Here is a 23,306-nt window from a genome sequence, read left to right on the forward strand (position 1 = left end):
GACAAACCTGCCCTTTTTCTCACTGGTGTGAATGTGCGAGATAAGACTTTTTTTAAAGCGGTCGTGCGCTGTTTATCCCGTGATGGTCGTTGACACCAAAAGTGTGTAAATAATTGCATTAAATTGTGGTTTAGGAATTTAGAGTGTTAAATGTCAGATTAGAATTGTGTTGTAAATCTGTAATACACACTGTGCATCAGGGCCGATTCTAGACATTTGGAGGCCTCCTTCCCTCCACCTTTCAAAATAAATAAAAAGTACTTGAAATACATGGAATTTCAAAATTTTAAATACTGTATGATCAACAATGACAAGACAAAATATATGAAAGGTCATCTGTACCAATTCTTCTTCTTTCTTGGCTATGGCCAGGTAATTTTTTACAAGCTTCAGTTTTGAGAAACTTCTCTCGGCAGTAGCTACAGTTACTGGTAAGGTACAGTAATCACAATTCTGAGTGCAATCCAGAGATTTAGACATACAGTATCTGCTGCAGTTGCTTCTGAAGAAATCTCAGAAGCTCCATGGCTGTGTTTTTTAATGGTAATGGTTGAAGGTTAAGGATTTCTTCTGCCGTTTCTATTCCTGGGATATCTGCATGTCCTTCCTTGCTGAGTGTTTTCTCAATGTCTTCACAGTGTTTCCTCACTGTACTTCTTGACATGGTTGCAACATCATTAAAATTCAAAATGATACCAAACGTGGATCTGATATTTTCCATGGTCTGAAAACTCTCCTCAAGGAAACGAAGTGCTACATCCACAACTGTGTTAAAAAATGTCACTTCCAGGTTTCGTAGTGCCTCAATCAGAGGCTTATCAGCAGCCTCATAAGAGAGCTGCTTCCTGGTTTTACATGGTCTCTTCAGTTTGAGAACTGCCTCAGTGTTCATTTCCTCACTTTTGCATTTGCTTGTGCTGCAATAAAGTCAGAGGCCCTATTCTGTAGGTGGAAGTAATCCGGGTTGTAGCAACATGCAGTTGCATAGAGGATTACTGGAACAGCTGATTGACGTGGTTGACAAGTGTCAGAATGCCACACCACACAATAGAGCAAATCAAAGATTTTAGTCAAGTGCTCCTGCATGACTGGATCAAATTTTGCCAGAAGAAGCCACTTCCTTTAGGAAATAACCATTATCAGAAACATGGAGTTTGTCACTGGATCCTCAAATTCAAAATTCCTCTCAGTGAGAGGAATCATATAATTGCTAACAGCCTTGTGAGAACATTTCGCCACCTTTGTCTTTCTACCACCAAAATGGTCATCTGTTGTTCTATGGTTTAACCAACTTTAAACCGTAACTCTAACTCTTTCACTTCTGCATAGTGCTTACTGTATATGCTCATAGCTGTGCAGGATGGTGTGAATGTTCTTCCAGTCTTTTAATCCTTCTTTAATGAGCTTAATTACTTGTGTAGAGAAATGTTTGCAGCTCTATTCAATTCAATTCATTTCAATTCAAGTTTATTTGTATAGCGCTTTTTACAATGGGCTTCGTCTCAAAGCAGCTTTGCAGAATATAAACATAGAACAGAAGTTAAACATAAGGAGAAAAAAGAATTAATGTAGTAAAAAATTAAGATATGTATATACATATATATATATATAGCTGTAGCAAAAGTCTGTATCATTTATCTCTGACAACCATGATCTTTTGTCTTTCACCATTAGGCATTTTTCTATAAAACTGACTGTGTGTAAAGGCTCGTCCATGTGTTTTATGAAAATAAATAACTCTCTCTGACATTACCTCTGACTTATAGTCTTTCATTACTGTTTCCTTCAACCTCATGGCTACTCTCTGGCCCTTCACTCTTTTTTCTGAGTTTCTCACAAATACTCTCTGGACGAACAATCTCTTTGCCCTGTAGTTGGTCTTCCTCATAATCACTCTCTTTCACTTATTTTGACCTGTTCATTCTCTACCTCAAGGCTACTCTCTTGCTCATCTCTCTCTTTGCCCTGTTGTTCCTCTGTCTCGCCACTTCTTTTTAAAAACCTCATCAGCAATCCTACAACAGGTAGTGTTTAAGACAAGTAATGTCATTAGCTAGGCTACACTGTACTAATTTTTTGACAATGTTTTTCTCATTACATTAAAAATATAACTTTAGTAAGTTTAAGATTATAATTTTATTAGAAATTACTTACATAGACACACTGACTAAATCAGCAGGACTTTATTATTAGAAAACTATATTAACTGTTAATTGATATAAACTGGTTCCTCTTCAGGTGAGTGACAGTTATTTTATATCCAATGAACAAAGAGCCTAATCTTACACTGCCAGCCTTGATTGGTGAAGTAGTTTATAGGTTTGTTATGGAGGCCCCATCTCCAAGCCCGAGGCTTTAGGCAATTGCCTGCTCTGCCTATAGCTAGTGCCATGAAACAGAGCAAATCATGCTATAAAAAAATTTCTCCATTACTACCAACAGACAATAGCATATTTCTACAAATGAGGATAAAAATCACAACATCTTTCTAAGACACTTTATGTTTAAACACTGATTATTTTATTTAATATAACTGTTCAAACCTTAAATTCATCAAAGACTTGCAGACAGTAGAAATTCAAATTCAACCCATGATTTATAATAAAATTCAGCCCATGCTTTCTTTTATGGAAAAAAAAGTCAAAGCTCCAAAGCTTATTCCTGTGTGCCTTAGCTGCAAAAGTAATTAATCAAACTTGTTCTTCTAGAAAAATATATCATAGAAAATAACATTTAGAAAAACATACAAATAGGTCTACATACATATGTTTGAATGAGAGGGAGGGAGGTGAACAGAACAGTGACGTTACAGAGGGCTGAGGTCAAGAACGTGTGGAAGTTTTTGGGGTCAACCATTCAGTGCGACAGGGACTGAGGTGAAGGGTTGAGTGCAAGCGGGTTGGAGTTGGTGGAGAAAGAAGAGTGTCAGCAAATAGGGTTGCGTGACAGAAGCAAGAATCCAATGAAAGGTGTAGAAGACAGTAGTGAGAGCAGCAATACTGAATGGGTTAGAGTCAGTGCAGTGAGGAAAAGAGCAGTGAGGAAAAGGCATGAGGCAGAGATGGAGGTAGCAGAGATGAGGATGTTGAGGTTCTCTTTAGGAGTGATGAGGATGGACAGGATTAGAATTGAGCACATCAGAGGGACAGATCAGGTTGGCTGTTTTGGGGACAAGGTCAGAGGGGCTAGATTGAGATGCTTTGGACATGTACAGAGGAGGGAGATGGTTATATTGGTAGAAGGATAGTGGAGATGGAGCTGCCAGGTAAGAGGTTAAGAGGAAGACCAAAGAGGAGATATATAGATGTGTTGAAAGAGGACAGGACGTTAATTTGTGCGTGAGTAGAGGATGCTGAAGATAGAGTTAGGTGGAAACTGATGATTTGCTGTGGTGACCCCTTACAGGAAAAGCAGAAAGTAGAAGAACATAGAAATAGGTCTACATGCATTTCCTGTGCAGAAAATGGCAGACACCAGCTTTAAAATTCATATTGTACTTAAGAAGTTAAGAAGGAAAACAACAAAAGCATAAACAGTAGAGTGTAGTATGTGATGAATATATTATAGTATATATTCATCACATACAACATATATATATATATACTATAGAACATATAAAATATGTATATTATGACAAGAAAACACTAGCCTTTTTTTTTTTGATGGAAAATGCCATTGCCTCCAATAATTCAAACCCATTTCATTAAAACTGTTAACATTTGGGGCTCTATCAACCAAAACAAAATGGTAATATAGTGCATTTTTTGTAAAGTTTTAAGTCCGGTTGCACCAGAGAAATGTACAAGCGCCTGTTCAAATAAAACAAAACCTATAAACAGAACTGATGACTAAGCTTCTATATGAGATTATTGGAAACATGCTTAGGTAAACAAGAAGAGAGAAAATACAAATGAAAGTCTTGAAATAGTTTCACTTCCTGCTTAAGACAATATTATTTACTATCAGCAAAACACAAAACATGAAATATTTATCTCTTTTTAATTAAGATAAAGGTTTAAAGGATGAAAAGTTAAACTATTTAAAAATGTGGAAAATGCAAAATAATTTTGAAAATGAAAATAAGGTTTGTCTTACGAATAATATGAATTTTTTTTCCTTTTAAACGAAATGGAAACAAGAAAAGAAATCCACAGAAATCATTTAACTTATGCCACAACTGAGAAGAAAGAGGTGTTCTCACTGTCCACAGAGCTGAAGGAACCTGTAGGCCTGCGACTCATTCCATGACTCTGCACACGACTGGACATCCTGAAGCACCAGGAAGAACTCAGAGCCGATTTGAACATTTGGAAAAGCTCACGGCGGAACTTGACTCCAACAAAGCCATATAGGAGTGGGTTGAGGGCGGTGTGAGCCAGTCCCATGGTTTCTGTCACCAGGATGCTGACATCAAGCACATAGTTTAGAGTGCAGCTGGGGCTCAGTATTTTCAGTGTCAACAGGCTGTCAATCATCTTGAAGATGTTGAACGGTGCCCAGCAAATCAGAAATACAGCCACTAGGGAGATAATGAGCCTGAGAGAGCGTCGCTTCTGCCTGCGTGTGCTTTTGTAGCACAATGCATGGAAAATGCGTAAGTAGCAGTAGAGCATTATCAGCAGTGGGAGGCCAAAGCCTAGGAACAAGCCAAGGAGCTGCATGCCAATCTGCCATTGTTCAGAAGTATCTTCGTTGAATTCTACATGGCACACTTGAACAGTAAAGCCAGGTAGCATTGTAACATTTCGGAAATGGAAATCAATGGCAGAAAGACCGATGCAGCAGATCCAGATCACAACACAGACAAACTGAGCCAGGCACGTATTGTGCCTCCAGCTGGTATGGACGGCATGGACTATGGCCAAGTAGCGATCAAAGCTGATGCAGGCAAGGAAGAGTATGCCACAGTAGATATTCAGTGAAAAGAGTGCACCTGACAACTTACACATGCCTACTGTGAACACCCACCCAGTGATCCACTGGGTGGCAAATAAGGGCAGTGTAAAGGCTAGAAGAAGGTCAGAGATGGCCAGGTGGAGCAGGAACGTGTCGGTCAATGAGAAGGAGCAGGGATTGTGGCGGGACTGACGATAGCGGCGGATTACAAACAGCACTAGAACGTTTCCCAGGACAGCCGGAATGAAGATTACAGTGTAGGCTACAGGTGCAAACAGATCAAAGAAATCCAATGTCCTATCTATTTCGCAGGGTGATGCGAAATCTGTCTCATTATAGTCCGCATAATCCGAGTAAGTCTAAAACACAAACACATCAAGATTAGGGTTATTTTTATATCATGAATATAATAGTTGAAAATGTAGACCACATACTTTACACATGTCTCGCTCACTTATTAATGTGCCTTATAATAACATCAGGGTGAACGTTTTGTTTGCCTTGATGAGCGGATATATGAAAATCTTTAATAGTTTGTTTTGATATCTTGATATATTTTAACTCTGATGGATATTTTTGTGACTTCTGGTGTGTTTTACAGTATGTCATGTTTGTCCTAGTTTTCATCCCTGGCCCTGAGATCATATCATCTGATTTTAGAAATAGATGAAATTTTCCATTATCACTAAGAACTGATTAAGCCACTAAGATATTTTTTTGTAAGATTTGCAATAGATTTGAAATGATATTATTACCTGCATATTGTAACATGACAATTGCTAGTTTTTAAGTGTGTCCTACATCAAATCTTATGCATAACAAACAGAAATATTTAAATTTAGGGATTGTTTTTTTTCCTCATTTAATGGTAACTTGAGAATAAAAAACATACAGCTTTTAGCACACAAACTATATTATTTGCATAAGTTCAAAAAAAAAAAAAAAGGTAAACTCATTCCAGAATATATATTCCAGTAAAAAAGATTATTCTAACCCAACAGAACTCAGAATGTATTTAGCTATCAGTGTTATCAGGGTGTAGCTTACTAGAACTAGCAATTCTGTTATCTTAACTTGCTAGACATTTCAGTTAGAAACTTAAAACCAATATCTCTTTATTGTGGAATACTCTTATAGTTTCTCTTCAGTTTCATAAAGTACCTTCAGTATTTATCTAGTTCAATTCAATTTAATTCTATCTGTACATCTGGATGTTGTTGCAAAGCTGCTTTACAGGAAAATATAATTAACAGATAGTTACTTCAGACAGCTTCCACAACACAGAGTCTTATATATTTACAACCAGCTCCAGTTTCATTAGTACTCAGAGGACTGGGACCAGAGGTAAGAATTTGATTATCGATCATGTGACGTAGCTTTAATACTGGAATGTTTCACTTATAGTGACAATCTTCATACCTCGGTGACAAACGCTATAAATGTAAATAAAATAATAATAATAATAATTATATATATATATATATATTTTAAACCTATATTTTTATTAGGAATGATGAAAATCTAGAGGTTTTTTTTTAAATTTTTTATCAGAAATATCCCTCCCTGTGTGCTTTCCCTGAAACTACAGGGAGTAGGGAGTTCCCTGTATTTGCTATAAATAATGCATTATTTATTTTAATTTTAACTAAACTTTTAAATCAAATCTGGTAAAGTCAAATATGTTTGATTTGCAATTCACAGACTATACAAATACCAATAAACAAATCCAAACACCAACGAGCAATCTACAATTTACCCTAATAAAAATAAATATATTCATGTAAAATAATGACAATTTACAATTGAACTTACGTCGTCTGCAAGAGTTGTTATTGCCACCATGTTTAAACATTCAAGTGTCAAATGTGTCTCACTATGTCTGCTGTCTTTCTGTCTGTTCAGCACATATTGCACAGAGAGATAAAGAGTGATATAGAGTAAAAGGAAGTGAGGACTACGGCAAAATCCTTACGAAATGCATTACAAAGGGAAGTGGCTTTTGTCACACATATCGGTGGGAAAAAGATACAAAAACACATAAAGAGAAAGGTTATAGCAAAACAACCAAATATGGAAAAATTTATGTATTTATGTAAAAACAGACATAAAGATAGACAGACAGACAGACAGACAGACAGACAGACAGACAGACAGACAGACAGACAGACAGACAGACAGACAGATAGACAGACAGACGGATAGATAGATAGATAGATAGATAGATAGATAGATAGATAGATAGATAGATAGATAGATAGATAGATAGATAGATAGATAGATAGATAGATTTTTTTTACTTTGTAAATGTACAGTAATTTGTCGTCTGTTAAAAATTGAAAGAGAAATGAACAAAGGATGACTGTTGTATCAGTGTGGTAAAGTCATAATGTCAAATGAGAGAGAAAATGATTGCATGAATTTCTAAACTGTAAAAAGAGGTTGTTGGAGCACGTTTCACGACTATTGGCTTCAGAATTGCAAGAAACAACTGCGGACAGGAGAAGTGAAAAAGCTGAAGTCGCAGACAGAAAAAGGATGGTTTAGTAGATTGCTTAACTGAAGCTGCACGGTTACATGTCTGGCCACAAGCTCTGCTGTGCCATTAGGTAATAGCAGTGACCTTTTTTCTTCTTCCTGATTTGTATTTGCTTGGAAAATGACACGTCTTATCAGTTCATATTTGGTATGCAAGTCTTTCCAAATCACTGTATGGTTGTATATTTTTAACTGCTCAAAATCATTTTAGATTTATTTTCAAATTGATTGAAATCAGCCCATGTAACTTTTTAATCTCAAGATTTCATTTCTGTAGTGACTTCATATAGCACAGAGTGTCACTGTTGCTTTACTAATATAAAATGGATGCATCTCAACTGCAGACTTAGTCAGAAGTGTGTAATTTTGATCTTAGCACATGCTCTTGCGGTAACATGTTGCAGAAGTGCTTCTGCTTGTGTTCTAGTGACTGCTAGCACAACTGTTTAAACGCGTAGTCTAGTGACTGGTTTCTTTATTAGTTATGGACAAGCTAATCAGGAACAATGTACTTTTGTTGTTATTACAGGATACCAGTTGGGGTATGTGACTAAAAGAATTCCACTGTACTGCAATGTATATGTGGTGATAATAAAGGCTTTTATGCCCCGTTCTATATATATTAATTCACTGTTGTTGTTTTTTTAAACAAAAGTCATTACTGTTTTGCTGTATTTACAGTATGTCTAATTGTTTTTGTTGTCAGGTGAATAACTATAACATTATCAAGGAGCAAAATTCAACTCAAGAAAAAGTAAATTATGTATGTAAGCCTATACATAATAAGACATGTAAGTCACAGTAGTGCGCGGTCTACTATATAGAACTTACTTCTTTTGTAAAACAAATGAAAGTGATTTCATGAAAATTAGCACATAGTGCAAATGGGATGTGAGAGCAGAACAGAATCCTCAGCATGATTTCCTCAGAAACGTTATTTCTACTAAACTGGTATGTTTTGTCTGTGGATATAGTATTACATTTTTGGGGTGGTCACAGTGTTGAACATTAAAACAGCCCTTCCTGTCAGTGCACTGTTCAAACAGCTCCAAAAGAATAAAAGCATTTTATGGTTATCAAATGATGTGTTGAGATATGCTTCAGAACTTTACAATGCTATTACTGCATTCAGAGTAGAAAAAAAAACATGCCTGATATCCTAAGTGAACACTTGGTGACATGCCTTGGTAAGTAAATAATAAAGTCAAACAACTACAAATTCAGTTCACTGATAAGCCTTTCTTATTACTCATTTATACAAATCATATACTTTTGTCCATGTGCTCTTTGCACCTAAGGCATACAAGGATCAAATGTGACTAATTTTATACTTTAAACAAAGGTGTATTGTGTATTAGTGTGGTTGCTATATAGGTCATTCCTGTTATGTGCCTGTTGGATTATATAGATAAATTATTTATTCATTACTTATTTACTTAACCTGAATTACACGTCTGTTTATCCCTGAAGTAAACGTTTGATATAAGAAGAACATGGACCTGCCCTGCTTGGACATATTTAAGAGGCTGTGATTCATTATATACTGTACTTTGAAACCATTCGACAAAACTAGCGTGTATTCTGTTGAACTGGTTAGAACATGTATGAGAAGAACACGCAGACTGTCAATAAAATGGCAGAAAAGATAATGAAAAATGATTTTAACCCATTTTAGCAAGCTGTGTGTGATGTGGTTAGGGTTAGGGTTAGGGTAAAAATACAGTATTCATGATGAATTTGTCTTGCAATAGAGGGTTAGGGTTAGAAATATGTGTTGCAATAGATTTATAATATAATAGAACAAAATTCTAATAGATTTTCAATAAGTATGTACCATCTAGGGAAAAACACACACATGCACAAAAACATACACCTTTATATATAATAAACATAGACGTTAAAGCGAATAATATTGTTTGTAAAAGTCTGTCAGAGGTTACAGAATCTGAATTTAAAAAATAAATAAATCAAGAATTGTGAGTTTCTCCACCCTTTAATGTAAAAACCACCTCCATAGGCACACACAAGCACCAGAAATGTTCTACACATATATACTATATTCATGAAAAATAAACAGAAACCTAACTCGCCCCAAAATCAAACAGTGTTTTGTTTTCTAACAATGCAGGTGAGTACACCCACCCAGTACTTCTTATCAAGGTAACAGGTTGCCTTAGCACTGCGAACCAGACTGTGACATCATTATTAGTATAAACGGTAAGGATCTCTTTTCTCCTCCCATTTGCACTGCTGGCTGTAAGCTCCAACCTTCACTGAGATCTATTGTACAACCTGACACGGATCAAGAGTAAGTTTCCTAATATAACAAAAGTATTTGAGATATTTTGAGGTTTGAAGTACATCACCAGAGTTCATTAACTGATTAGGTATTACAGTATATAACATTTGTCAGATAACGTAGACCCTGGTTTAAGTATTATGCATTTTGTATGTCTCTAAATAAACCTATCACATCATAACTATTGAAGCTTAGTGAGTACCGTAGCATTTTATACATGAGCATTTTTATAATTTATGCGTGTCTGTGGCAGTGATGACATATCAAACTGAAGTGGTCAACACACAGCCTCAGGTGTCAGTCACCAGTTATACTGTTTCCACTGGGTCCTCTGACTGGAGCTCCAACCTCTGTGATTGCTGTGATGACTGTGGCATCTGTAAGTCGGATTATGTCTGTCTATATGTGTGAATTAGAAAGAGGGAGGAATTAATTTTTTTGCACCAGTTGTTTTTATTTATAACAGTATTAAAATTATTAATGGGCAACATGGTGTTGCAGAGGGTAGCTGCCATCTCAGCTGAACTCCAGGGTTCTTGGTTTGATTTTCAGCTTAGGATATTGTGTGTGTGTGTGTGTGTGTGTGTGTGTGTGTGTGTGTGTGTGTGTGTGTGTGTGTGTGTGTGTGTGTGTGTGTGTGTGTGTGTGTGTGTGTGTGTGTGTGTGTGTGTGTGTGTGTGTGATGGGTATGATGGTTGTTGGACTAGCTACTCTACATTGCCCCTAAGTATAAATGTGAGTGTGTGCATGATGACTAGTTTCTAGCCTTTGCTAGACTTTATATTCATCATACCCATCTTGGAAAAAGGGCTTACGGAAGATTAATTATTACTATTAATATAGGTGGTAATAGTAAGTATTCCTGGTAATATTGGCAAACAGTGAGGTTAGCAATATTTTGTTACTCTGAACTCAGATCCTGTTTCATGGAACTGTGGATACTGTCCTTGCTAATAGCTGGGGAATGTGTGATTGTTTATTATGAACTCCTAACAATATCAGGTTTAAATTCTGCCTGGTTTTAAATTTTAGATGTGTAGATGTAACCAAGAATTTTAGCAAATTATGTTTGAATTAAATGATGGCTAATTCAGATTTAATAAATGAAGGATGTTCAGTATGCTTCTTTTAAATGGAAAATTTTTCAAATGAAGTGATATTTACAGTTCATTGTAAAACTGTATATAATCAGAAGTGATAGGTCATATACAATGTAAGACTAGAATTTCAAGGTGATTAGATATTCCCTGTACAAGAATGGCTACAATGTATGTCTGACTCTTTACAGGTCTTTGTGGTGCATTTATCCCCTGCATCCTTGGCTGTAAGGTGGCACAGGACCATGGTGATACCTGCTGTCTACCCTTTCTACCTGGAGCCATGATTGCATTACGAACCAGTATTCGTGACAAATACCGCATCCATGTAAGTTTATCTGTAATAAACAGATGTGTTCACTTAAAAAAAACCTGAAAATGTTATGAGGCAGAGATTTTCAGAAATTGCAATTTTTAGTTTGTCCTTTTTCCAAGTGTAGATCACTTTATAGTTTATGTGGAAGGAATAAAACAAACAAACAAACAAACAAACAAATAAATAAATAAATAAATAAATAAATAAATAAATAAATAAACCACAAGTAATATTCCCAAGAGTTATACTTTTTTCACAAAAAATAGTCATGAATTTACAGAATGGTTTTAAGCACATATTGCATATTTGTACACATATAAATGAAATATGTATATTTCCTTGTTTGACTAAAAATGTAAAATTTACTTTTACACATCAAGTTTGAATGGTATCTAATACAGGTTAATACAATAGTACAGGCAGTATAAGACTGTATGCAGTATGTGAATGGCTGTACATGTTTATACAGGGGTCCATCTGTGATGACTGGCTGATCATGTCCTGCTGCCCGTTATGTGGTCTCTGCCAGATGGCTCGAGAACAGAAGATGAGAGGCTGAGAAACCCAAAAAGGCAAAGATAGGATGACTGGTGGCTTCCTGACGACAAAACCTCTTCTTCCACATGTTAATTTATAGATATAGGAGTGCTGTATTGTACACTGCTTTGTACAATGTTATTTTAGGCAATATAATAATAAACATACATTTTATTATCATTATTATTATTATTATTATTATTATTATTATTATTATTATTATTATTATTATTATTATTATTATTCATTTTGACTATCCATTTTAATAAAACATTTGTTTTAAAGTGCATTTGTCAGTGTGGTTTAATCACAGTGCAAAGTTTCCAGTTGTGAACATTCATCTTGCTTCCTCTTTCTGTTCTGCTGAAAGTAATTGTGGTCTTTTCCTGAAGAAAAGAAAGGGTAAAGGACAAAGAGAGTCAGAAACGGTAATGCAGACAGAGTCTAATTCACTTCTCAAAGATTTATGCAGCAACATCTAAAAAAGGTAAGGTGTACAAATATAATACGCAAATGTTTGTATTAAACTAGCCAGTAGATTTCTAGCTGTGAGAGACATTTTAAATGTTTTTCATTTTATCGCTGTGACCATCAGCATAAATCACTTTCATTTGAAGTGCCAGATACCTTTTAAGCTGAAACAATTTTTTAGCTAAACAGCTTTATGTAAAGAATAAATTGTTTATCATTTTTAAGTATCTGGATTACCACTTGATAAGTATCTACAAATCCAGCATTAAGAAGGCACGAATACTGTATATTTAATTAAACTTTACAAGCAACCTAAGGTTAGAGGTATACGTTTCATATGTTTTGAAAAAAAAAAGTAAAACCAAGTAGCTAAACTATCAAACATGAATATAGAGTATATTTAAAATTCACTCACTTTAATAGGAGTACTGGTTTTATTAAGTTTTGATAGAAAACTAGAATATTAGGACACTAAATCTGGTCAGAGCTTGCCGTTGCTCTTAAAAGTTTCATTTCTTCAAGACATGTATTCCACAAGATGTTGGAAATGTTCGTTTGGGTTTCTGCATCATGTTGAAATGACTACATCATTAAATTCTTCAGATTTTAAAACTTTATTAAAATTTTCATGCTGCAAATCTCCCGCTATTCCACATCCCAAAGGTGATCTACTTGCATCAAATCCGGTGAATGGGAAGGTGACTGAAGATCACTGAACTCATTGTCATGTTCATTAGACCAGCCTGAGGCAACTGTTGTTTTGTGACAGGGTGCTTTATTATGCTGATAGTAGCCACTAAAAGATAAATTGAAGACATAAAGCGATGCACATGCTTAGCAAAAAAGCTCAAATGAAACTCAGGTGAAGATTGATTGGTATTAACAGCCCAAAGTGTCGCAAGAAAACCTTTCCCACACCATTATACCAACTACCCACCACTACACCACCTACTGTACCTACAGGCTTGACTGCTGACATAAGACAGGATGGTCCATGAATTCTTGCCATTGGTGCCAAATTCTGACCATATCATCTGTGTTCCTCAGCAGAAATCCAGATTCATCAGACCAGGCTACACTGTTCCAGTCTTCATCCATCCACTTTGGTGAGTCTTTGCCCACTGCAGCCTCAGCTTTCTGTTTTTGGTTGACAGAATGGTCTTCTGCTGTTGTAGCATAAACTCCTTAAGCTTTTCTTCTCACCATGACCCATATCTACACGATTATATGCACTGCACTGCTGCAGCATGTTTGACTGATTAGATAATTGCATTATTGTTTAAATGTACGGGTGACTGTAATTTAGTGCTTGGTGAATGTAAATTCAAAGTGAATAGCACTGATTATTGATCATTCTGTGTGTTTAAGCATCTTCACTTGGATATACCTGCAAAGAATGGCTGAGGATTGCTTGTGTTTGTTCACCTTCTGAATGTGCTCTTTTGACAATGTCAAGTAGTGACATCTTTTTTCGTTTTTTTCCCAAACCATAGTTCATTTTTAAAGATATAAAAGTAACTGCTGGCATAATTTTGTAAACAAAATTTATGCTCAATATTGGCTTCGTGAAAAATCATGGTTACAGTGTTTTAGTGTTTAGTTAAACACTCGAGTTTGAGCAGAGCATGAAATCAGCCAGTTTCTTTAACAGGTTTGGATGAACTTACAGTTCATTTGATTCAATTTTATTAGTATAACCAATCTTAACAATGGACACAAACTTTGTAGAAATAAATGGCTTTTTTAAATTCATAAATATATCAATTTATTCCTTGTGAGAAAGTCAGAGGTGACAGTAGTGAGGAGTTGATATGAGGAAGAGAATTGGGAGGAACCAAATTAAAAAAAAAAACCTCAGCTATGTGGTAACAGATGGTGTGAATATAAATAATTTGTTTCTATAATTGTACTTTATGGTCGAAAAGTGCAATTCATGCACTTGTATAAAAAACAGTTCATGACATTTTCAGTACTAAAGCTATATTATAACTTGAAGTCCTAAGCCATTATTACAAAATTAACTACTGTATATCAACTGCAGTTAAGAAAAATAAAAAGATCTTCCTGGTTTCTAAGTGATATCATCCACAATCCATGTTGTTCATCTTCAGCAGCAGTGAGTGGTAATAAAGTCACGAGAACTCTAACTGGAAGTAGGACATCCGGATGGATCAAACAGGTCCAAGGAGCAGTTCCAGCAAACTATCTGCTGACAATCTGCTAATTTATTCTTCATATAATCCCATAGATACTCTATAGAACATGAATAATTCTGCATTCTTAATGCCATCAATGAACACAAGCCCATCAGCATCACTGTAGGAAAAACAAACTCAGATGTTGGTACTGGTGCCTTCCTGGTTCTGCCTGTACTGTCAGTTTTCATTAACCTTTGGACTTCTATTTTCTTATCTGGAGAATAGAGTGCCCTTCTTTGTGCAAACAGATGCCAAGAGACACAGATTTGCAATTACTTTTAATCAGCTGGTCCCATAATAATTTATAGTGGATGTATGTGTTAAAATATTTTCAATTTCATACAGGTCCCCCAAGCAGAATAACAGCATGGTGCAGGTCATCAAATTAACCATGGATTAACTGTAAAGACCAAAATAATTGTAAGCGTACAAACAATTCTTTGTCTTTATTTTGTCTCTGTCAACATATCATCTATATTTTTTGAGACATGCTTTATATGAAATGGTATCTTATGGTATCTTTCTTTTAAATAAATTCACTTGGTTTGGTTTTATTGTTTTCTTTGTAAGCATTTTTGGACACGTCAAGCATTAGAGTGGAGAAGAAAAAAAAACTAATTATATGACTTTGACTGTGGCATGGTTGCTGGTGCCTGCCAGTAGTTTAGTAGTTTTAGGAGTATTCAGAAACTGCTGCCATCCCCACTCAATTTCACCCACCCTGCCAGGATGGGAGGGCTTAAAGAAAGCATCAGATTTCAACATCAGTTTCCACTTCTGTCAGCCAAAAACAGGAACCTGCATCAATAGCAGGCAAAGAAAACTGCTGAAGCAACATTTCAGCAAACTGATTAAAAATCTTATGTCTGGAAATGCAGCAGCAATAGTCACAGCAATAGATGGCTTATGATGGTTATTTGAGCCCTTGAAGTGTTTTTGAATTAATTTACATTTTTAACATTTGCCTATTACTGTTACTAAACATTTAACTTAATTTGGCATTCAGAGTTTAATATAATTTTAGGATAGGACAGGTTAAACAGGTTAATATATATTTTACTTTACAACCCTACCTAAACATAATTCTCTGGGGGGATAATAATAATAATAATAATAATAATAATAATAATAATAATAATAATAATAATAATAATAATAATAATAATAATACCATTCTGATTTTAAAGTCAAATGATTTTATAAAAATGTTTTGGCATCTCTGAAAAATCTTTTTCTTGCAAGAAGACTGGTATTTAGCCAGTAATCTATCTAATATTGGATCCCACGCTTCTTCAATGTTCTTTAGACAACTATCTACACTACAAGTACTACAGTATAATATTTAATTCTTAGTAACTTGTGCTTCGCTGAGTTTCAGCCAAGATAAGCTTCTAATATAACCTTTTAAGAAAGAACAGCAAATCTATTCTATACTATCTATAGAAACTAGGATTCAAATTTTATTACAGCTGACAAACATAGCTATAGTGTCTTCGTCATAACACATAAGCATATAAATATGTATAATATAAATATTATTATTTGTTGTATCTATATCAATGTACTTTTGTTTTCATTCTTATTTATTTTTTTTTAGCTTTTTTCATGTATGACTTACAGGAAGGAAATAGTCAAAAAGATGTTTGAAAGTAAAATCTGACTTTTGTTGTTCAAGAACATCTAACAGCTTTTCTTTCTATTTTCTTTCCAGACAAATATGGCTAACCATAAGAGCGTCCAAGCCTTCTATATTCTAAAAAAATACCATACCAAAAAAGACCTGAAAATCTGTTTTTGAACAGCTTTTGGGACATACACAGCTCTACAAGTTATGGCACGATACAGGAACCAAGCACTGATCTCAGTGACAATAATCATTTCAGTGTTTCAGTTAAGCATGAGCTACAGTTTCATGAATTGTATAGAAAATGCTGGCTCAAACAATACAACCTTCAAATGCATTAACCGCCAAGCTCAGAGAGTTGCAGACTTTGTGGGTGACATTCCACAATCTGCTACAAACATTTCAATCTCTGACTGCAAACTTGACAGTATTCTTAATGATAGCTTCAGTAACCAGCCACAGCTCAGAGTTCTGCTACTCAACAACAATCAAATTAAGCGCATTGATAAAGATGCCTTTGGTAATCTACAATATCTTCACACACTGAACCTGTCCAGCAATTACATAGTTTATCTGGATTCGCCCATTTTCCAAAACCTCCAGAACCTCAGCACTTTGCTCCTGGCTAACAACAGATTGACAAATATATCATCTGAACTGTTTTCTAGTTTGTCAAAATTAGAGATACTAGATCTACAAAAGAACCAGTTAAAGGACTTCTCAGCAGTGGTGAACTCCATATCAAACCTAAAAGTTCTGAAGAAACTGGACATTTCCTCCAACAGACTTATCACTTTGCTACACTCAGCCAACTTGCCACAGTCACTTTCCCATCTTTCTCTTGGTAATAATGAGCTGACCACACTTGATTGCAGAAATGACTTTCTAAGTAAGGTTAAATTTCTGGATCTCTCTTACAATAGAGGTCTGTCTGCCCAGGCTTTCTTTGGTCTAAACCTGAGCAGTCTGACATACCTAGGTCTGCATTTCACCAACATTTCTATCATAACACTCCTTAATCATACAAATGTGATTCCGTGGCATGTAAACTTCTCAGGTTTGGCATTAACAGAGCCCCAAATGATTTCACTGTGCAAACAACTGTCATACTATCCAAACAAACATATTAAAAAAATGGTCCTTCAGAACAATGAGCTAAAAGATCTTAATGATAAGACATTATCTGACTGTCCCACTATCACTGATTTTTTGGACCTTTCAAACAATCAGCTGAAAAGCATAGGTTGTTTCCAATTCCTTGAAAGACAAAAACATCTTGCGAGACTCAGACTTGAACATAACCACTTTTCAGAGCTTTTAAGTTGCAAACATGGCAAGAAATTTCTGCACTTGAAGGAACTGAGCTTCCGCTACAATCGCATTCTTAAAGTGAATTCCTTTGCCTTCAGTCATACACCAAATCTGACGACTCTTCAACTGAATATAAACATAATTGCATACTTGGATCGCAAAGCACTCACTGGACTTAAAGACCTCATTACACTTCGCTTGGACAACAACCTTCTGTCTGATATCTATAATGAGAGCTTTGAGGACCTTCAAAGTCTTCAGATACTAAATTTACGCAATAACCAAATTTCTGTTATATTCAACAACACATTCTACTCCCTAAGTCAGCTGAGAATTTTAGATTTAGGGGGGAACAAGATAACACAATTAATGCCTCTAGCATTTGTAGGGCTAGACAGCTTGAATAATCTTTACTTGGACCGCAATCGTCTTAAAAATATTGATGGTCAGCTGATTGGAAGCCTGCATCGCACATTGCATGTGCTAGATTTACATGGCAATCTCATACATTACACTAAAGAAAATGTATGCTCCCCATTTGTTAATTTAACAAAGCTGACTGACTTAAAGTTAGATCAACAGATGCCATATGGCATCACCTTATTACCTCGTGCATTTTTTCGTGGTCTCACATCCCTGAAAAGTCTTTACCTAAGTAACAATCATATTGCTTTTCTCAGCACTGACACATTTGATGATCTAACAAACTTACAATTTTTAACATTAGATGACTCGTGTGTTGGCATAACTCAACTCAAGCCAGGAATTTTTAAAAATCTTCAAAAGCTAGAGATATTAATGCTTGAGAACATGGGCATTGAGTCATTCTCAAAAGAGGTGTTTGGCAACCTTACAGGAGTGAAAGTATTGCATCTCAACCGCAATGCCATGCGGACTTTGGACGTGGACTTGCTGAAAAATCTAACTAATCTACAGTATCTAGATGTTAGAAATACTCCCCTCAGTTGCAACTGTCCCAATAGCGAGCTCCAGAATTGGACAAAAACAAACTCAAGAGTCCAGCTTATATATCTTTACAACCTGACCTGTCCAGGTGTCAATGATTCAAACTTTTACAACTTTGATACCAATGTATGTTCGGATTTTGGAGTGTATTTTTTTTCCTCCACTTATGTTGTAACACTGCTACTAACATTACTGCCACTACTTCATGTTAAGCTCTACTGGAAATTTAAATATGGCTACTATGTCTTCCGCTCTTGGTTTGCGGAACAGTGGCGTCGAATTAGGGAAGAGGAAGAGAAATGCACGTATGATGCTTTTATCTCCTACAACTCGGCAGATGAGGAATGGGTGATGGAGGAGCTTCTCCCAAACCTTGAAGGAAGTGGATTCCGAGTTTGCCTCCACCATAGGGACTTTGAGCCAGGCCGCAACATAGTCGATAACATTGTGGCAGCGGTTTACAACAGCCGCAAAACAGTGTGTGTGGTCAGCCAAAACTTCCTCCGTAGTGAGTGGTGCTCCCTGGAGATCCAATTGGCCAGCTACCGACTTTTTGATGAGATGCAGGACGTGCTCTTACTGGTCTTTTTGGAGTCCATCCATGAGCGACAGCTCTCTGCCTATCACCGCATGAGAAAGGTTATGCTGAAAAAGACTTATCTGCAGTGGCCAGGACTCGAATGCACAGATCCTGCCAAGGCAAAGGGGCTGTTCTGGAAGCAGCTTAAGAGAGCTTTAAGAAGCAGCAACTGTAGAGGTCAAGATGAAGAACAGATGGAGGAGAATGTTCAGAAAGAGCAGCATGCAAGAGCAGAGGAAAGAGAACATATCAAGAACCAGCCACAAATGGATGATGATCCATATTACCTAATGCCCTAACAACAGATTTGTGATTCATGTCTTATCACTTACTGTAACTTCTGAGGAAATTATTAATGAAAATAAGCCTATATAAGTCTGCAGATAGATGGTAGCAATTTCTTTATTAATAACATTTTCTTTTAATGATTATTTACTTCAGTATGCACTGGTGAGAAAATGAACAATGAACAGAATGAAAATACCATAAATCCTTTTAAATAAGATGTTATACAGAAAATAAGTACGGTAAAAAGAAATGCAGATACAAGCAACAACCACAAAAAGATTTTGTAAGAAACAAAGATGTAAATAAAACAATGCTTTATTGCAAATCTGCATTCTTGTTTAAATTTGACTATAACTTATATATGAAGTACATTATGCATTGTTATTGCACATGTACATTGGTCTATCAAAAACCCAAACAAGAAGCTGATGTACTGCCATAAGAACCTACTGTACAGAAAACAAATTCTCTACATCACATGTTACTGGGTGTGTTCATCCATTCTTTTATGCTGTCCATTTCACAATAATACAAAATTGTGACATGTCAATAAAACTGTAATGACCAGGAATCATCTGTCAGGTTTATAGATATGCATCTGAGCAAATTAATTTTGCAATACAGTTAAGACATTTTATAGTGGAGTCATCTGGTTTGGCCCAAAGCTCAAATTACAGAGTTGAAGTACACATTTGTAAAGAAAAGTGAATATTTTCACTATTACACATTTTTCCGTATGTATCTTTTACTTTTATTTAAACATCTAATGCTGATACTCAAAGTCACTGCATCCCAATAAATGCTATATATAAAATATATAGATATATGCCACTTAGCTTATGGCCAATGCTATAAATAAGGATTGGTTGAGTGCAAGGATGGACCCAGACCCCTCTTTTCAACATCTGGCTGAGTGTAAAGACTCATACTGGATATTTCAGACCTCTTAAAGGAGTTGGATGGATGTGGAAATCGATAGTAAGGTTCATAACAAAACCCTTCAGGAGGAAAGAACGCTGAAACAGTACTGGAAGCACCAAAGTGTGTTCTTTCATTGACAATTTCAATGTTGTGGTCAGGAGAATGATTTTTCAACTCTGTTAGAGGATCTAATGATGTATGGGTTCTTGTTAAATTCTCGTCTTGGAACAGAAAATTTAAATCAGGGTCATTTCTCCACTGTTCTAGCAGTGGCAGTGCAGTGTTGTGTCTCCTGTTTTCACCAGTGCTTAATTGTACTTGCTTTTGAGGCTCCAGGAAAAAGGGGTAAAAAATCTCGCCTGTGCAAGACATTGGTGTTGAAGTTTGAGACCTGCTGAAGGCCTGGTGCAGGGAGAATGTCTGGGATTTGGAGTGCTGCTTTGCTGTAAGAGACTCTTGAGACTGTGCTGTTAAATTCCACTGGCTTAACTAAAGGCAGAGAAAACAAAGCTAATGAACTACTACTTCCCTATACTGTAGCAGTATTGTGTTACAATTCATACCAACTTTATTTTAGACCATTTTGTTGTACTTAAAATGTGTATAATAGTCACAATAATAGCTACAAAGACTTTTCAATTCAATTTAATTCGATTTTATTTAGATATAGTAAAAAATATAGTACAAAAAGCTTATATTAATAGCTTATATTAATATTTTACACGGAGTAAAACACTACTACACTGGATTTCGTTTTTGGATGATATTTTTTAGTCCATTTTGCAGACAAATGCAGAAGCATGATGATCCTTTTTATGGGATAAACTTCAAATTACACACACTAAGTACAGATTGTGCAATCATAGTTACATAGTCAAATTACACAGGACAGATGACCGAGTTGTGGGTTTAGGGTTATATGGTTTGAAACGAAATCACTACAGCTTTTTAATACGCTTGGTATTCGGTGGAAACATAGAATGAACCCATTACATCATTACAGATTCCAAACACTCAGAAATCATGAATGCAGCTGTGTTGAAATGTGTGTGCATTTTAGCCCCAGTTTGCCCCATCATCCTTGTTATGCTATCAAAATCTTGTGATATGATGCATTTCACAAACCTTACAGATTACATTTTACAAACCTTATATCAATTTTGTTAATAGACATGAACAATTCAACTGTAGCCAGTAGCAGCTGCTTTTATTTCTGCGTGTTGGTGGTAAAAGAGCATGTTGTTTGCCTCTGTATGTGCTATGCATGTCTGTAACATCAAAGGCATACCGTATCTTTGCATGGTTGTTTTGTGACAAAATTCTGAGGTGAGTATATCCCCCAGGTTTGTTTCCTTTGCCTCTTACTGGCTGCTTCCATGTCCACATTCTCACAATATCCCTCATTTTGCAAGCGATTATCTAGCACAGACAAAAAAAAAAAAACAAAAACAAAACAAAACACTGTAATATAAACATTATGTGTATATACTAAATGTAATATGACCACTTACTGCAAAGGTGACATACCTGTCTGAAGTTCCATTATCTCTTTCGGTTGATCATCTTCATGTTTTCTTGTATAGCTGAAATACAGATGTGTGTTATCTAAATATTTTTGCATATCGTTTCTGGGCCACACTTTCTTGGCAGGTTGTGAGGATTGTAACCCCTCGACACTGAGGAGTGACTGAAGCCTGTGCAGGTTGTGATGCAGCTGAGACCCATGTCGTTCATGCAGGTGTTGCAGGAGCACTTCACTGCAGTCTGTCAGCAGAGGGCAGCAGCGCTGAACTGGAAAAGGGCTTAGCTCACGACAGAGCCGAGCTGTGATTCTACTCACCGCTTCATCTTTGGATGAAAAAACAGGTTTACTGTGCAGACTTTCATCTCTCAATGCACTTATTTTCCGATCCAGTCTGGGTGAAGGAAATGGGACGATTGTAGGACTAGGATTAAATTGTGGTGCATCCACAGGGATGCAAAGTCTTTCAGAATTTACAAAATCAGGTTGAACATCCATTAAAGCAATTGTCTTCTTTGTTTGCTTTTGAATGTGTGTGTTTTTCTTTTTAGGTATGGCTTTATGGTCATTTAGGGTGACTTTGAAGGATGTTTGAAAAGGCTTCTGTGCACTATCATTTTCTGATGAAGACAAAATCACAGCTTCTTGAATTCCTTTCTGACCTGGTGGGCTTGCAGATCTGGCAGTATTATCAGTAGCTTTTGATGTCTGGTTAGACCTGTGATTTTCATCTTCACTGTGCATAGTCATAGAGTCAGTCTCTTCTAAATTAGTCTGTAAATTATGTATTTTCTCTTTATTTGTACATGCAGAAATGCTGTTTTCACTTGTTTCAGCAATCACAGCAGGGGGTGTTGAATGGGGAATTACACAGGAAGGAGAAGGGGAATTACTTGCAGTGGCCTGTGTTTCATGCTTTTCTGTGTGCTTTTGATGTTTCTTTTCCTTTACCAGTCTTTCAATGTCCACAGACCTGACCTCATGGCTGAAGAGGCCTCTGATAGATGTAAGACGACCTTCGGTGATAATGCTTGGCTTCTGTGTAGGAAATGGCTTAGCAAATGGCTTTTCCTTTATGGAAAGCTTGTGTAAGCAACTGCAATCCTGACACTCACTACATGGTCTTTTGTCTTTGCTTCGTCTTTCACAGTGTTGATGGTGCTGGTTAGATCTGGTGCTGTTCTGCCTTCGAATTTGGTTTCTTTGTTTGATGGTTTTAAGGCGTTTCGTCTTTTGAGGCATGCTGTAATACTCCTCTGTTTTATTTTTAATACAAACTGAACTGTGGCAATGAGCAGAGTTTCACCTTCGCCTTTCCATTGCTGTAGTTTGGGACAATATGGTTGTTTATCTGTTATGATGTATCATAGTAGGCATGCCAGTTAAATGCACACAAATAAAAATAAATTAGCTGGACTAAGAGATCATTTAAACAAAACACGTTTAACCTGAACACAAAGATGACTTAAAAAGTAACATAATGATGCACCTCATTAACAACCACATTTTCTTCCATAATGTACATTTGTATATAGACTCATTGTATGCATCCACTGCATTGCATTGACACATTAATTCACTTCGATTCAATTCAACAATTCCATTGGACCTTATTGGAAAACAGAAAACATCTCATTAACATCTCATTTATTTCCAGATAACTTCTCATCGACTCGATGTGTAGGTTTCATTAATACATTCATTGTTTTTATGTACTATATGTAATAAATAAGTAACTTATACCA

At 36.0% G+C, this 23,306-nt stretch overlaps 4 protein-coding genes across 12 annotated transcripts in view; 2 read left to right on the forward strand and 2 right to left on the reverse strand.

Moving 5' to 3' along the window:
* Window positions 1–267: 267 nt before the first annotated feature.
* Window positions 268–6,903, reverse strand: cxcr3.2 (chemokine (C-X-C motif) receptor 3, tandem duplicate 2). Its single transcript, XM_027148171.2, has 2 exons — window positions 6,709–6,903; window positions 268–5,255 (listed from the first exon to the last, which is right to left on the reverse strand). The coding sequence occupies exons 1-2, from the start codon at window positions 6,736–6,738 to the stop codon at window positions 4,167–4,169; spliced, it is 1,119 nt and encodes a 372-aa protein (XP_027003972.1). The 5' UTR covers window positions 6,739–6,903; the 3' UTR covers window positions 268–4,166.
* On the forward strand, window positions 6,007–11,929 carry cnfn (cornifelin). Of its 3 annotated transcripts, XM_047811681.1 has the most exons (5): window positions 6,007–6,240; window positions 9,560–9,739; window positions 9,984–10,109; window positions 11,019–11,155; window positions 11,613–11,928. In XM_047811681.1, coding segments are annotated over exons 2-5 (354 nt in total). In that variant the 5' UTR covers window positions 6,007–6,240; window positions 9,560–9,738; the 3' UTR covers window positions 11,703–11,928. The 3 variants fall into 3 exon arrangements, with proteins under 3 accessions (XP_047667637.1, XP_027003647.1, XP_027003646.1); XM_027147846.2 differs by lacking the exon at window positions 6,007–6,240 and having other exon boundaries at window positions 7,097–9,648; window positions 11,613–11,929; XM_027147845.2 differs by lacking the exon at window positions 6,007–6,240 and having other exon boundaries at window positions 7,097–9,739.
* A 126-nt stretch (window positions 11,930–12,055) lies between these two features.
* On the forward strand, window positions 12,056–19,443 carry tlr21 (toll-like receptor 21). 5 transcript variants are annotated; one of them, XM_027147837.2, is made up of 4 exons: window positions 12,057–12,167; window positions 13,202–13,257; window positions 14,695–14,769; window positions 16,061–19,443. In XM_027147837.2, exon 4 carries the CDS (start codon window positions 16,181–16,183, stop codon window positions 19,127–19,129), a length of 2,949 nt encoding a protein of 982 aa, XP_027003638.2. In that variant the 5' UTR covers window positions 12,057–12,167; window positions 13,202–13,257; window positions 14,695–14,769; window positions 16,061–16,180; the 3' UTR covers window positions 19,130–19,443. The 5 variants fall into 5 exon arrangements, with proteins under 5 accessions (XP_047667636.1, XP_027003638.2, XP_047667633.1 ...); XM_047811677.1 differs by having other exon boundaries at window positions 12,067–12,167; window positions 13,199–13,257; XM_047811678.1 differs by having other exon boundaries at window positions 12,081–12,167; window positions 13,115–13,257.
* LOC113643538 overlaps window positions 19,215–23,306 on the reverse strand; it is a 5,153-nt gene continuing 1,061 nt past the window's right edge. For 2 of the 3 annotated variants that reach the window (XM_027147842.2, XM_027147838.2), the window contains exons 2-4: window positions 21,567–22,883; window positions 21,328–21,458; window positions 19,215–20,528 (exon numbers count right to left, since the gene is read on the reverse strand). In XM_027147842.2, the coding sequence (XP_027003643.2) occupies window positions 19,968–20,528; window positions 21,328–21,458; window positions 21,567–22,803 (1,929 nt within the window). In that variant the 5' untranslated portion in view covers window positions 22,804–22,883 and the 3' untranslated portion in view covers window positions 19,215–19,967. Of the gene's footprint in view, window positions 20,529–21,327; window positions 21,459–21,566 lie in introns of all 3 variants that reach the window. The other variant, XM_027147841.2, reaches the window with a different exon arrangement.

This window comes from Tachysurus fulvidraco, chromosome 3 (genome assembly GCF_022655615.1).
Source record: "Tachysurus fulvidraco isolate hzauxx_2018 chromosome 3, HZAU_PFXX_2.0, whole genome shotgun sequence".
Lineage (NCBI taxonomy): Eukaryota > Metazoa > Chordata > Actinopteri > Siluriformes > Bagridae > Tachysurus > Tachysurus fulvidraco.